This window comes from Mustela nivalis (assembly GCF_964662115.1).
Source record: "Mustela nivalis genome assembly, chromosome: 6".
Lineage (NCBI taxonomy): Eukaryota > Metazoa > Chordata > Mammalia > Carnivora > Mustelidae > Mustela > Mustela nivalis.
The window spans coordinates 87925955-87941711 of NC_139025.1; the positions used below are offsets into that span (position 1 = coordinate 87925955).

At 35.1% G+C, this 15757-nt stretch overlaps 1 protein-coding gene across 2 annotated transcripts in view; it reads right to left on the reverse strand.

The window, feature by feature from the left end:
* SPRED1 (sprouty related EVH1 domain containing 1) overlaps positions 1-15757 on the reverse strand; it is a gene marked incomplete at its 5' end in the record, with an annotated part of 112443 nt that overhangs the window by 8193 nt on the left and 88493 nt on the right. For both annotated transcript variants that reach the window (XM_082733694.1, XM_082733693.1), the window contains one exon: positions 11749-11901. In XM_082733694.1, coding sequence (XP_082589820.1) covers positions 11749-11901 — 153 coding nt within the window. The remainder of the gene's footprint in view (positions 1-11748; positions 11902-15757) is intronic.

The following is a 15757-nucleotide window of genomic DNA, read 5'->3' on the forward strand; positions in this document are numbered from 1 at the left end:
ATCAGAACGAGACATAGCAGGGCTGTTGGGATTAGGAGACTGGGAATGGAAAACAACTATGATTAATATATTAAAAGCTCTGATGGATAGACAGCATGCAAGAATAAATGAGCAATACAAGGAAAGAGACAGAAACTAATAAGGAATCAAAGAAATGCTAGGGGTCACAAACATTAAGAGAAATGGAGAATGCCTTTGCTGAACTTATTAGACTGGACATGACTGAGGGGAAAAAAAAATCTCTGAGCTATTTAAAATAGTAACGACTGAGAATTCACAACTAAATTAATGTCGGACATCAAACCACAGACACAGGAAACTCAAAGAACACCAAGCAGAATAAATGCCAAAAAACACACTACACTCAAGAATATCATTTTCAAACTATAAAAACTCAAAGATAAAAAAATCCTGAAAAATGAACAAAAACAAAAGTTCCTCACTTACAGAAGAGCAAAGAATTACATCTGACTTATCCTCAGAAACCTTGTATGTAAGAAGACAGTGGAGTGAAATACTTAAGGTGGTGAAAGAAAAAAAATCTGTCAGCCTAGAATTCTGTACCTTGCCAAAAAGCAAACTTCAAAAAAGATAAAGACTTTCTCAGGCAAATAAAAACTAAAGAAATCTGTTGTCAGTAGACCTGCTTTATAAGAAATGTTACGAAGTTATGAAGAAATGTTATGAAGGAAAATGATATAGATCAGAAACTCAGATATATGTAAGAGTAAAGGAGCACTGAGAAAAAAAAATTTATTTTCAAAATAAAATACAGTTTCATTTTCTTCTTCTTATTATTTTTTTAAGATTTTATTTATTTAGCAGAGAGAGAGAGGGAGAGAGAGCAAGCACAGGCAGGCAGAATGGCAGGCAGAGGCAGAGGGAGAAGCAGGCTCCCTGCTGAGCAAGGAGCCCGATGTGGGACTCGATTCCAGGACTCTGGGATCATGACCTGAGCTGAAGGCAGCTGCTTAACCAACTGAGCCACCCAGGCGTCCCTCCTTTTCTTATTCTTAACTGAGCTGCAAATAGGAATAATACACTATACTAACACTAATCAAAAGAAAGCAAATGTAATTCATTTCAGACAAGGCATACTTCAAAGCAAACAAAGTTTACTGGTCATAAAGAGGGGCACTAAGGAGCGCCTGGGTGGCTCGGATGGTTAAGCGTCTGCCTTTGGCTCAGGTCATGATCCTGGGGGTCCTGGGATCGAAGCCCACGTTGAGCAGGGAGCCTGCTTCTTTGTCTCCCTCTGCCTCTCCCCCTGCTTGGGAACCCTCTCTCTCTCTCAAAGGAATACATTAAATCTTAAAAAAAAATAAAGAGGGCATTACATAATGTTATGAGATTAATTTTCTAAGACCTGCAATCCTTAATGTGTACATGCTTAAGAACAGAGCATTAACTTACAGAAGGCAAAACCTGATAGAACCGCAAAGAGATACATAGGTACCTATTACCACAGCCGGAGACTTCAATACCCTTCTATCATAAAAGGACAGATCCAACAGGCAGAAAATCAGTAAGGACATAGTGGACATAGTAAGGACATAATGAATTCAACTCAATCAACCAAGTGAATATAAATGACATCTACAGACTACTTAATAGCAGAATACATATTTTCTCAAGCTCACATGAACATTAACCAAGACAGACCACGTTCTGGGCCATAAAACAGACTTTGCTAAATTTAGAAGAATAGAAATTACAGTGTCTGCTCTTACACCACAAAGGAATTATACTAGAATTCAGCAACAGAAGGGTAAGCGAAAAATCCCCCCAAATATAGAGATTAAACAAAACAACACACTTTTAAATAACATATAGATCAAAGAAGAAAGCAACAGAAAATAAGTAGTATTTTGAACATAACAGAAATGAAAATTGTGGGACAGAGTGAAGGAAGTCCAAATCCAAATATATTAGAGAAGAATCAGTAATCTAAGTTTTCACCACTGGAAATTAGAAAAAGAAGATTAAATCCAAAGGTAGAGTTCTAGCTAATGCAATAAGACAAGAAAAGGAAATAAAAGGCATATAGATTGAGAAGGAAGAAATAAAACTGATCTTGTTCACAGATGACATAATCATCTATGTAGAAAATCTGAAAGAACTGATGAAGTAACTCCTAGAATAAAAAATAAGGCCATAAGATACAAGATTTATATATAAAAGACAATCACTTTCCTATATATGAACAATAAACATACAGAGTTTGACATTAAAAACACCGTACTATTCACATTAGCACTCCACAAAATGAAATACTTGGGCACACATCTAACAAAATATGTATGTAACATCTGTATGAGGAAAACGATAAAATGCTGATGAACAAAATAAAAGAAAATAAATGCAGAGATATTCCACATTCAAGGACTGGGAGACTCAATACCATCAAGACGTCTGGTCTACAGAGTCAATGAAATCCTAATTAAACCCCAGCATATTCTTTTGTAGATACTGACAAACTGATGCTAAAGTTTACAGAAAAAGGTAAAAGACCCAATATACCCAATACCATACTGAAGTAGAATTAAAGCCGGAAGAGTGACATTACCTGAGTTCCAGGCTATATTAATCAAGACAGTGTGGTATCAGCAAAAGAACAAATAGATCAATGGAACAGAAGATATGACCCTGGTAATGGCGATAACTTTTTAGATACAACACAACCCATGAAAGAAAGAACTGATAATGTGGACTTCATTAAAAATTTAAAACTTCTGTTCTGCAAAATACAATGTCAAAATAATAATAAAACAAGCCACAGACTGGAGAAAATATTTGTAAAAGATATCTGATAAAGGACTGTTATCAAAAATATACAAAGAACTGTTAAAAACCAAACAACCCAATTTAAAAAATGGGCCAAGATCTCTAAAGGTATTTCACCAAGAAAGGTACACAAATGGAAAGTAAGCAAATGAGAAGATGCTGCGTACCTTAAGTCATCAAGGAAATGCAAATTAAAATAATGAGATACCGCTACACAACTAGTAGAATGGCCAGTATTCAGAACACTTAGAATGCCAAATGCTGGGGAGAACATGGAGCAAGAGGAGCCCTTACTGACTGCTGGGTGGGAATTCAAAATGGTACAAGCTACTTTGGAAGACAATTTGCTAATTTCTTACAACACTAAACATATTCTTCCCACATGATCCAGCAATGGTGCTCCTTGATATTTACTCGTAAGATTCAAAATCTTATGTCCAGACAAAAATCTGCACAGCAATATTTATAGCAGCTTTGAAGGGATAAAGTGTGGTATACCCAGACAATAGAGAGTATTATTCAGTATTTTTAAAAAAAAAGTCATGGATGGGCGCCTGGGTGGCTCAGTGGGTTAAGCCGCTGCCTTCGGCTCAGGTCATGATCTCAGGGTCCTGAGATCGAGTCCCACATCGGGCTCTCTGCTCAGCGGGGAGCCTGCTTCCTCCTCTCTCTCTGCCTGCCTCTCTGTCTACTTGTGATCTCTCTCTGTCAAATAAATAAATAAAATCTTTAAAAAAAAAAAAAGTCATGGAAGAGTTTTACATATATATTACTAATTGAAAGAAACCAATCTGAAAAGGCTATACACGTTATGATTCTAACTATATGACTTTCTGATCCAGGCAAACTATAAAGATAGTAAAAAGATAAGTGGTTGCCAAGAGTTGTGTTTTGGTGGGGTGGAGTAGAGGTGAATAGAAGGAACACAGAGAATTTTTAGAGCAATAAAAAAACTCCATGATACCATAATGATGGATACACGTCATACATTTGTACTTGTAGTATAGGGAGAAAATCTTTGAGAAAATAATAGGGAGGAGTTTGTAGAAACACCATCAGGAAAAGAATGATAAATTTAGTTGCATTAAAATTTAGAGTATCTATTCATCAAAAAACCCTTTAAGAGAGTGAAAAACTACCAGAAACTAAGAGATATTGCCCATAAATAAAACTAAAAATGGAGAAATGCTACTGAAAATTTTATTATTCATATTACTCAGAAACAAGGTCATAGAAGACCACTTAGTTAAAATCATTTTATAAAGGAAAAATCACAGCTATTTCTATAATCTCACAAATGCTCAATATCTCTTATTCCTAGAACACGTGAATCCTATAGACTAATTTGTCTAATTTGTTCAGAGTCTTCTGTACACATCAATGTCAATGTTTCCTATACATGCTGAAGTAAGTCTTACATATGTTTGTACTAGCAGTATGCCTAGTAACAACAAAAACATGCAAACAACTGAAATATCCACTGGCTAGAGAAGAAGAAATAAGTGGTTGAGCTACCAAGAAAAGCACAGGAATGCAAAGCAAATAAAATCCAAGGTAATGGTTACCTCTAGAATAAAAAGCAAGGAGATGAGACTGGGGGTGCTCTTTAAGTTGTTTGCTGTTTTCTCAGGTGTTCATTATATATATTGTTTTCTATGTATTAAATATGTCATAAATCTTCCATCAGAAGCTCACTGATACATGTGCTTTTATTTGTCCACAATGAAATGACCTTCAGGAACTTGAAAGTAAGCAAAATTGAGTACAAGAGCTATAATGGCTTCTAGGCCTATTAGATCTAACTGACCTAATACCTGACTGAGAGCATTAACATTTTGAAAGAATGTACCTATCCATCAAAAGGATTTAAATAGCCTATAGAAGCACAGAAAATGAGTCAAAGACAAATACTTACAATGCCTATCTATGCATATCTTGAGGAAAAACCTAGTGTTTTTTTCATCTAGTGTTAAGTAACAATTCTCCAGAGGTCTCATTTCTGCAGATCTGGTGAGGAAAGGCACTGTTTGCCTTTGTTTCAGACTATTTCTATGCCAAGATGTGTGTAAAGTGAAACCACTGAAGTATAATGTCTTCCCAGTTTTCAGTAAGGTTTGTTTAGTATCCAGTATGACTACAACACTGTCTCCCTCTCTGGCAAAAGTCAAGCAAAACTTACTGTCCTTTAAAAAAGACTTGGGTTCCCTAAGCCCAGGGTTCCAATGCTGTGATGCAAACACAAATGAGTGTGCAACATCTACTGAGCATCTCAGCACCAACCCCCAGGGGGCCTAGAAGGCCCGGGGGCCAACGCAATCATGAAGCTCAGGCTACTTTATTGTGCTGTTAGTAATAATGCCCTTTGTCTCTCATCTACCAGTCTTATTTTCTGTCAGCATCCATAGAAACTGCAGGTTAACCTGTTAGCCAGGATGAAAATCTCAGACCTTTTGTACTTCTTGTCTAATCCTTTTGGCAAGATCATTCTGTTGCAGGGAAGGATCCATCAAGCTATCCAGTCAAAGGCAATTAAACATCCAAGCACGTAAGTACTCTGTTGAGCATGTGTGCATGAAGCTAGATTCTGGCAATCATCTAGTATCTCATGAAGATCTATTTTCTGTAGACAATGTACTAAAACAAGCTACACTAGTTCTACAGTCCACATGATAGCTTAAATTAAATTTTCCATTCTAATTTTTTTTAATTTTTTATTTTTTATAAACATATATTTTTATCCCCAGGGGTACAGGTCTGTGAATCACCAGGTTTACACACTTCACAGTCCATTCTAATTTTTATTAAACATTTTTCTTAAATTTGATTATTTTATGCCATGAAAGATGACGCATGTCTTAACATCCTGACAAAATATGGTTTCTGACCTTCAAGTTTAAGGCCAGACTCTGTAATACAGGTAATTCATTCTGTGAGGCCTATTAGGGGACATCCAAATGGACAAGTGGAATACCACTATAACAGGACTGTGCCAAATATAAATGTGCATTATTCCTGTTAAGAAACTCTGTAATTACTTATTAAATGCATAGTTAATATCTACAGTAGCTTTAAGGGAGAATACTTACTCCACTCTAATCCCTAATAAACTGAGTTCACTTATTTTAACATCAGCAAATGGGTAATTAAATGTCTAGTTAAACAAACTCATAAAACATAACCCTTGTTTCTCTATGTCACATCAATCTTAGAGATAAGGAAAAGTTGTAAAGAAGCTGGAATTTAGATCCTAACAGTCTGGCTCCAGAAGCCATGTTCAAAATCCCCATGCTAAGAGCTGCCTGGCAAATGTTTACTTCCCTCTCTGCAGTGACCTAGCATTATTTTGTAGTTTTCTGCAAGGCCACTATATTCTTCAACCACTCCACTACTACCATCATTGCCAAGCTGGAAGAAGGGCTCAGTTCTTCTCTCTCCCATCAGTCAAAAGAGTAGCTTAAAGTTTATAGTTCTCTCAGCCAAGAAAGGTAGGCCACATAAGTTCCCAGGGTCTGGGATGATATTAGTTTATTGTAACTTTGTGTCAGAGTCACCAAGATTTTTCCCACTGCTCAACTATATGAATCACAGGTCTACTTCAGGATGTTTGTATATCCCACTCTCCTCCACTAATGAGTTTTTCTGCCCATCGCTCAAGATATTGGAACATATTTTGTATTTAAAAGTATTAAACTGGATACCCCTAATCTTAACTATCTTATTTCCTAGGAAGCCTAGATGCTAATGAGCAAATAATGACTCCAGATGGATTGTTCTGATTCCAAAAATCCCCAGAAAAGGTATGCAAACTATTTTCAGTCTCTATTTTTGCTATTATTTTTCTCAAAGTGAAACTGGCTTACTTTTTCCTTCTTGTACCAATTAATTTTTCTTGCATTTCTTATAAAATTTCATAGTAAACTTAGACAAAAACATGCATAAACTATAGATAATTTCTATCTCCCAAATGAGGTAGTTTGTCATAGAGGTTGCTGTGAAGAGCAATGAGTTATAGAAGTGCTTTCCATAGTACTCAGCATACAGTAGAGACCAGCTATGATAAGGTTCAAGGGGCACACTTAATCAGATTCAATGAAATATAAAGCTGCCTCTTTACCATAAAAGGAAATACTTTAATCTGAGTTAGAATAAAAAGGAAGAGAAGAAGAGGAAGAAGGTAGAAGGAAGAAATATTTAACATTTGTAAATAACCTCAGAATTCTTATAATCAACAAGTATCAATCTAATGACATTCAGAGGTACTTAATGATTCTATGCATGAATTTCTTCGCTGACAAAAACTAAAGATACTGTTTCTGCTCAAGTGTAATATCAGAATCAAAAGCACTTAGTGAAAGACCAAAAGACTATAAAAATCTCATTTTAAATAGTCTTCTTGATTTCCTAAGACAATTACAGAGGTTAGATAAAATTATTAAACATGAAAACACATATAACACTTCTAACAACTAATCTGAAAATAATTAAATATGAGAATGAAAGTCATCTTCCAAAGTAAAAGCAGAACGATTTTCTGAAATTAATGTGCTGCTTTTAGTAATTTTTTTATTTATGATAAACACCAGGAAGAAATACTACCAGGTTCCTTTATGCCACTTCATATACCATGATTTAGAGGGGAAAATGTGAAGAATATCGATATAAACTGCAGTTCTAGGTACTGGGGGAACACTCATGTGTTTGACAGAACAAATCAAGACAATCAAACACTATCAAAGAAAAAAGAGTCTCATCTTCTTAGAAGGAGAAAAAAAAAGCTTCGCCAATAGATGACAATACCAATGTGTTTGAAAAATGGCCAATGTGAAAACGAAAGGGCCTATAAATTCTGAGGACAGGGGGGAAAGTGGAACTTCAGTTAAGTAAACAATTAAAAACTATCTGATCACATGAAAGATTTGAGAGTCATCTTTTTCACCATGAAATAATCACAAGTTTATTTAATGATGATACACATCATTCAGAATAGAAGAGCCCACATGTCCTAACATACAACCTTCGGATATTAGGTCAGTCTTTCACTCTGTGCTAACAGGAGTGGGAAGTGGGAGTGGTCCTTATTGGTGGTGACAGAAGTAACTGTCCTAGTCTTGCCCATCTCAGATAATGGCATCATTACTCATTCTCTTGCTTAGACCTCAAACTTAGAAGGCATCCTGGACTCTAATCTATTATCCAGATTCTTTTGGCTCTTCCTTCCAGAATTTACTCCTTATCTAACCAATTCTCATCATTTCTATCTAGTCCAAATCACCAAAATCTTTCACCTGGATGAAAACAATAGCTTCAAAATTGGTCTTAATTCCACTCATGACCACATCCTAACTGTCCATTCTCCACACAGAAGCCATAATAATGTTTTAAAAATGCAACTGGGATCTTAATTGGAGATTAAAAACCTTCCAATTGCTTCTCATCGAAACTAGAACAAAATTCCTACTCCTCCCAATAGCCTACTCTATCCAAACTCTACTAAATTCTCTAACTATAACTTGCAGTATATTTACCACCTTTGCTCACTAAACTGCAGGTCTATCAGACTGTTTCTCTGACATACCAAGCTGCTGCTTGGATATCCCTTCCCTCACCCCTGGATTTTCACATGACTATTATGTTTTGTTTTGATATTACTCATATCTTCATATAAATAGCTCCCTCAGAGGACTTTCCCTATCACCTTATAGCTCTATGTAAGTCCCCCTCTATATTCCTACTATTCTATTTCCCATTACTTTGTTTCATAGCACTGTTACTATCTATTATTGCTTTAACTTATTTATTGTCTATCTCCCTTACTAGCATTTATATCCTTCATGAGGCTAGGGATGTTATTTTTCTTGTTCACAGCTACTGTCAGGGCTTAGAAGAGGGCCTGGCACATAGTAGGTGCTCTAGCATTTATCACATGTACATATTTCAAAAACATATCAATGTCTGCATGAATGAGTGATCTTCCTTAACCCCTAAAATAACACTACAGGAGCAAGTTTTATTATCATTGATATTTACATATGAGGAAACAGTAAGACGGAGAGCATTAGTTTTGTAATCTGAAGTAAATTAAAAGGACAGGATTTAAAACTAGATCTGCCTTTGTCTGAAGCCCAAGATCTTACCAACTGGTGGAGAAATTTCTATCCAGGAACAATTTTTCTCCCGGTGCCTAGCTTGGTTCTATTAAGCAAACAAGACCATATAAAAAACAGCAAAGTAACAAGTTTAGGGAGGAAATGTAAAACATACAGATTAAATTTACACAAGGCAAAAAAAGAAACATCTCTTTGCTCAAAGGATGCCATGAATAGCCTTGCCAATCTCTTGCCAATCAGCCGTTAAGTATGATTAAACCAGGATCTGGCACTTGACACAAAGGCAAGCCATATACTTACAAGATAGTCTAGAACAGGAGCTCTGCCCAAAAGTGGCAAAGTTGGATAGTGTGCAACATTTTATCTCTTCTTTGCCTAACTGGCCCATCCTGTAACCTTGGAATGGAGAGCTATGTAGCATATATAAATAAACCTTCCTTGAGCTGAACCAATAGGCTTCCTTCTTGTAAGAATATGGAATTGGTTTGGGACTATAGGGATCCAGGTTAGAATGTCATGTTGACTGAAGAGCTAAGCCTAACATTCTAAAAGTCATAATACACTACTAATCAATGAGGAAACAAAGAACTTAGACCCCAGGAAAAAAAGAATGAAATGGGTATGTAAAGAGAAACAGAGATAAATGGCCATGCTGAGTTTGTATGAAAAAGATAGAGGGAAAGAGTGGGAATGAGGAAAGAGAGAAGCTACTTAATGCCTAGCATCTCAAAAGTCCTAGCTGTATTTATCCTCAAAATGAATCCTTGAGGAATGCTACTGAGTCATTAAAATAAAGTCTCACTTGGCGCTGCCCCCACCCCCGCTGGGTAAATATATACAATGAAACACTACGCATACAACAAAAACCTTGCCCTTTGCAACGACAAGGATGGAACTAGAGGGTATTATGCTAAGTGAAATAAGTCAGGAGAAAGACAATTATCTTAAAATCTTTTTGATACGTGGAATTTAAGAAACAATGCAGAGGATCATAGGGGAAGAGAGGAAAAAAAGAAACAAGACAAAACCAGAGAGGGAGACAAACTGTAGAGACTTATAGGAAACAAAATAAGGATTGCTGGATGAAGAGATGGGTGATGGATACTGGGGAGTGTGTTGTACTGAGCACTGGGTATTATATAAGATGGATGAACCCTACACCCTGTACCTCTGAAACAAATAACATTGTGTGTAAAATTAAAAAATTATAATATAACGAAGTAAAGTCACCAAGTGATCCTAAATTAATCAAGTTCCCAGCACTGAATAAGACCAGAAATAAACCGAATCAAAACATCATTTGCTTCTAAGCTGATGCTGTTAGCATTTATCTATTCTCTCATTCAACAAATGTTAACTAGAGGCTCACTTTATTCAGAAACTTCTAGGTTTCTGAAGATATCAGGGAACAAACTAAAAGTACAAATAGAAAAATTAAATACATTAACGTTAGGAAGTGATAAATGTTATGAAGAAAAATAAAGCAGAATAAAGATAGAGTAGTGATAGAAAAGTTGTTATTTTATTTAGAGTACCCAGGGAAGGGTTCATAGAAAAGGTGACCTCAAGTGAGGGGTAAACTCCATGAAAATCTAGGAGAAAAATGTTCCAGATAGAAGGAAGAGCAAATGCAAAGCAAATTTCTTCCCTAACAAGCTGCATGTTTGAGATCCTCAGGTTAAAATGAGAATCATGAAATGAGAATCAGGTGGGCTTTAGTCATAGCCACAATCCCAACAGACACTAATACATCTTATAAATAACATATATCAAGAAGAGTACTTTAAAACATTTTTAATTTTTTTTTTTTAAGATTTTATTTACTTATTTGACAGACAGAGATCACAAACAGGCAGAGAAGCAGGCAGAGAGAGAGGAGGAAGCATACTCCCCGCTGAGGAGAAAGCCCAGCAATGGGCTCCATCCCACAACCCGGAGATCATGATCTGAGCTGAAGGCAGAGACTTAACCTAAAGGTGCCCCTAAAACATTTTTTTAAAAAGCACTTTGATTGGCTTCTGATTTTGTAGACATATACTGGGTATCGTTTAAACTACATGTCTTCATACTGAAACAGTTAAAATGCTTATTTTTTTTTTATAATTTTTTATTTTTTATAAACATATATTTTTATCCCCAGGGGTACAGGTCTGTGAATCACCAGGTCCACACACTTCACAGCACTCACCAAAGCACACACCCTCCCCAATGTCCATAATCCCACCCCCTTCTCCCAAACCCCCTCCCCCCAGCAACCCTCAGTTTGTTTTGTGAGATTAAGAGTCACTTATGGTTTGTCTCCCTCCCAATCCCATCTTGTTTCATTTATTCTTCTCCTACCCACTTAAGCCTCCATGTTGCATCACCACTTCCTCATATCAGGGAGATCATATGATAGTTGTCTTTGTTTCTATTACTAAGAGAAATGGGGTCATGAATGGTCTAACAGATTTGATAACATTTGTGAGTGACATAAAAATAGGGTTACAGCCTACTATTAAGGTCTCATTTTTAGATCAACTGGAACAATTAGAAGGTTGTATACTGAGTACCCAAAGGAAACACTTTCACTAAGTTGATTTAGGAGTACATTACGAGTATCTGAGCTAAGCTACAAGAAACAACTCAATGAAATTTATCAGTCTGTATGCCAAAACAGGTATGTTTGCTCAGGATATTTTTCACAGTATCTCTAATCTGAGAAGCTTCATGTAAAGTTAGGGAAACTTTTGGTTCCTAAGAGGCTAAAATGGCTTTTCCTCCCAGATACAAAGGCAGATAGTCTTAATGTTCTTCTCCAATATATCCAATTTCTATACATATGAATAATACACTGAAAAATATTTAATCTTCTCACCTGATTGGCTTGGCTTTGCAAGTAAACTCTTCTGGCATTCAGATCTTCAAAGGCAGAAGGTCTTGAGCTTCTATAAGGCTCACTGGTAACAACTGTCTCTTGCTGGAAAAGATGATCTTTCACTAGAGAACTGGAAGTGTCCTCTTCAGCTGCCTAATGGAATAATCCCCCAAATTCATTAGTTGCCAGGATATAAACAAAAACAAAGTAAGAGAGTTTCAGGCTAGCAAGTATTTAGCAAATCATTAAGTACCACTACCATCATTATAAATGGCAATTCCCCAAACTCAAATAATTATGATTAGGGAGCCAGGTCAAAATAAAATAACAATAATATTAATAATAAATCAATTTTATGAGCAAAATGGGCTTCCCTCTGGAAGACAACTTAGGAAGAATCAAAAGCCTAACCATGCCACGTGAGAGAGATAATCTAATCTAAATGAAACTTTAAACGAGAAGTGACATACATACATAGAAAATGAAGAAATTATTACAGAGAAGAAACAAATCAATGTAAGTGTTGTCTTGTAAGTTAAAAAAGCATGTACCAAGGACTGTGCTGTGCTACATGATACAGGGGATCAAAAGAAAACCACAGTCCATGATCTTACTGAATGAATGAAAGAATTAATTAGCCTGAACATGCTGATTCAACTGAGGCACACGAGACTTAGGTAGGGGATAGGTTCAATGACAGGCCCTAATGACATGTTTTTGAAATTTCATAAATAGTTTGTTTAAAGATATGCAGATTTGCCATTACTTTTCCTGTTACTGTGTAATTATCTGAAAAGACTGTGAAAGCCAAATAAAAATGACAGAAATACTTTCACTGCTTTAGCTTAAAATAATATTTGGAGTAATCACTACAGGGCTAAATCTTAAAGGTGCAAACCTTTATGAACTTAAAAAAAAAAAAAACCAAACATTTAAAAATCTGGTGCTCTAAGACTAAGTAATAAGATTAATAAAATAGCTAACATATTTTAGTTTATAAATGCAGGTTCTAGTCCTTGCCCTGGAACAAAGTAGTCTTGTGATATTTAATTTCTGTGGAATTGGTTTCTTCAATTATCAAATACTTTTAATACCTATGCTATTTTATCACATGGGTTTTCTTAAGGATTTAGTGAGATGATAATATATGTGAAAATGCCCTGAAAACTAAAAGCAATTGAACTTTAAAAAATATATTTGAGGGGTGTCTGAGTGGCTCAGTCGTTAAGTGTCTGTCTTTGGCTCAGTTTGTGATCCCAGGATTCTGGGATCGAGCCGGGAGTCAGGGTCCCTACTTGGCAGGGAGCCTGCTTCTCCCTCTCCCACTCCGCGCTTGTATTCCCTCTCTTGCTTTCTCTCTGTCAAATAAATATATAAAATTCTTAAATAATAAAAAAATAATAAAATAATAGATAAAAATATATTTGAGAATGTAATATCACTTAAAACTAAAATGTCAAACCCAGTTAATTGTTCTTTTTAGCTAATTTCCATTACAATTGTTCCAGTGAGTTATGATAGTTAATGCTAAATTAATTACTAGAAATAAGTCAGTTAAATACCAGTAACCAGCAAACATTCTTTAAAAATGCAAGATGAAAATTGGAAAGAGTAAAAAATTTTGAAAGGTATTAAAATGTTCTAGACAGTTTTTAAAATAATTCAAGTAACTATCAAAAATCATAAACAGACTGAATAGAAGAAAACATGGGGGACTGGGAGGAGGTTTAGAGAAAGGGCCTAAGTTAGAAACTTGTCTCATCCAACTAAGGTATAAAATTTAAGCAATTAACTTCTCTAAATTATGGTTTTATTATAAGCTGGATATATCTGCACCAATAACTTTGGGGTTAATTGGAATACTCAAAATATTAAAATTTGTAAACAAGCATGAATTGCTCTGGTAGCAGCAGTAGTGGTGGCAGAAGTAGTACTAAGACCAGTAGTAACTACAAAGTAATTATCCTTATAATGCTGACAACTATTTGGACCAGGTTGTTTTTACTGAATTCCAATCTAATTGAGAAGTATTTTAAAATTTAAGATAAGCCTACTGAAAAATTTGTATCTGAACATCATAAACTTGTTATATAATACAAGTATTTACTCTACTGACTTGGGTTTATTCTATTTATATTCTGTACATGAAGCAAAAACACATTTCATTTTGATTAAGAACACATTTATTTTTACTTTTTGTTAAGATTTTATTTATTTATTTGACAGACAGATCACAAGTAGGCAGAGAGGCAGGCAGAGAGAGAGGAGGAAGCAGGCTCCCTGCTGAGCAGAGAGCCCGATGAGGGGCTTGATTCCAGGACTCTGGGATCATGACCCGAGCCAAAGGCAGAGGCTTTAACCCACTGAGCAACCCAGGTACCCCAAGAACACATTTCTTTTTTTAAAGGGAACTATCAAGAGTGTTGATTATTTCATTATTAAATAAATAAAAATGTGTTTATTATTATTTGGGTAACAAATAATTTAGTTCTACTTAAAAATGTTTACCAAAACAGCTAGAATTAACCTAATAACTATAGTTACTATATACTATAATTACTATAGTAAATCACTGAATTTATAACTACACCTAAATGGGTCTCAGCTAGTAAAATAAAGAAAACATTCTTCAGGTGTCTTATATGGTAAGAACAAACAACTCCCCTCCCCCATCTATACAATAAAGCCGATTATCCCTGAACTGTGTGAGAAACAAACTAACATTTTTATAGAATCACAAACTAGGAGAGTATTGTCCTACTACTTAATTATATCTCCTTCAGCAAGTTAAAAATTTTGATGTATACTGGAAGAGTTTTAAAAAACGCAGTAATAAGTAAAAATGTCATTCTTATTCACTACTAATTCTATATACATGAGTAAAATCTGGAACAACCATTTGTGAAAAGTAGAATGTATAAAAATTTTAAAATATTCAAACATTTTGACAAATTCTTGAATCTTGCGAAGAAAAAAGGTACTAAATGGACGAAGCTTTAGGCAAAAGTATTTTTTTCAGAATTACTTTTAATAGTAAAATAGTAAAAATGAAGAAATAACCCTAATATCCCAAAATATGGCAATCATTACATAAATTATGGTATCCCCACTTAATGGAATATTGAGCAGTCATTTGAAATTAGGCTTATGACTAATATCCACTATATGGGGAAACACTTAATTTTTAGAAGTCAGTAAACAAAATTTTATTTATAGTATTATCATGACCATAAAAAAATATAAGATTGAAAGGATATAAAAGGAATGTTAACACTTATCCTTGATGGTTTGATTGAGTAATTTTCCAATTTTTCTAGAGCTTTACTTTTATGCTGGCCACAAACAATATCACAATTGTTTGTGATACAGAATTACAATATTTATGTGTGTGTGCACGGGTGTGATTAAAACACTCAAGTAATTTAACTAGGGAATTAGTCACATGCTTTTTGGTTTAAATACATTTTCCCCCTACTCTGTATGTGAAATAATGAACTAAGACATTCTTTAACCTTTGCCCCAAACCCATCTGCATTCATGCAACCTTTCTGTCAATTAAAAAAAACTATTTTCTAAACAAGTTCACCTTCTGAGTATCTTTCAAATCCACTTTCTCTCCTTATCTTTTTTTTAAAAATGTTCTATCAGCAGGCCTTTAACTGATCTCCTTGTTTCCAGCCTTGGGGAAGGCTATTCATGCAAATCTATTTGTCTTTCTGCTCAGAGCCCTTCTAAGATTTCCAATTATCAAAGCTCTTTTGGGGAATCCTGAACATACTGGAGAGTGGAAGGGAAGAAAATCAGTATTGCCTGAGGAACACCTTCATAAGAAATGTAATTTACACAAATCCACAGAAATGGGCCCTCTTCCCCCCAGTTAATCTTTTTTTGTTTTGTTTTGTTTTTTGTTTTGCTATTTCAAACAATGTCGCTAAGAACATTCTTTTACAGACTTTATGGTATTTATGCACATGAGGTTTTTCCAGTAAATATCCAGGAATAAAAACGG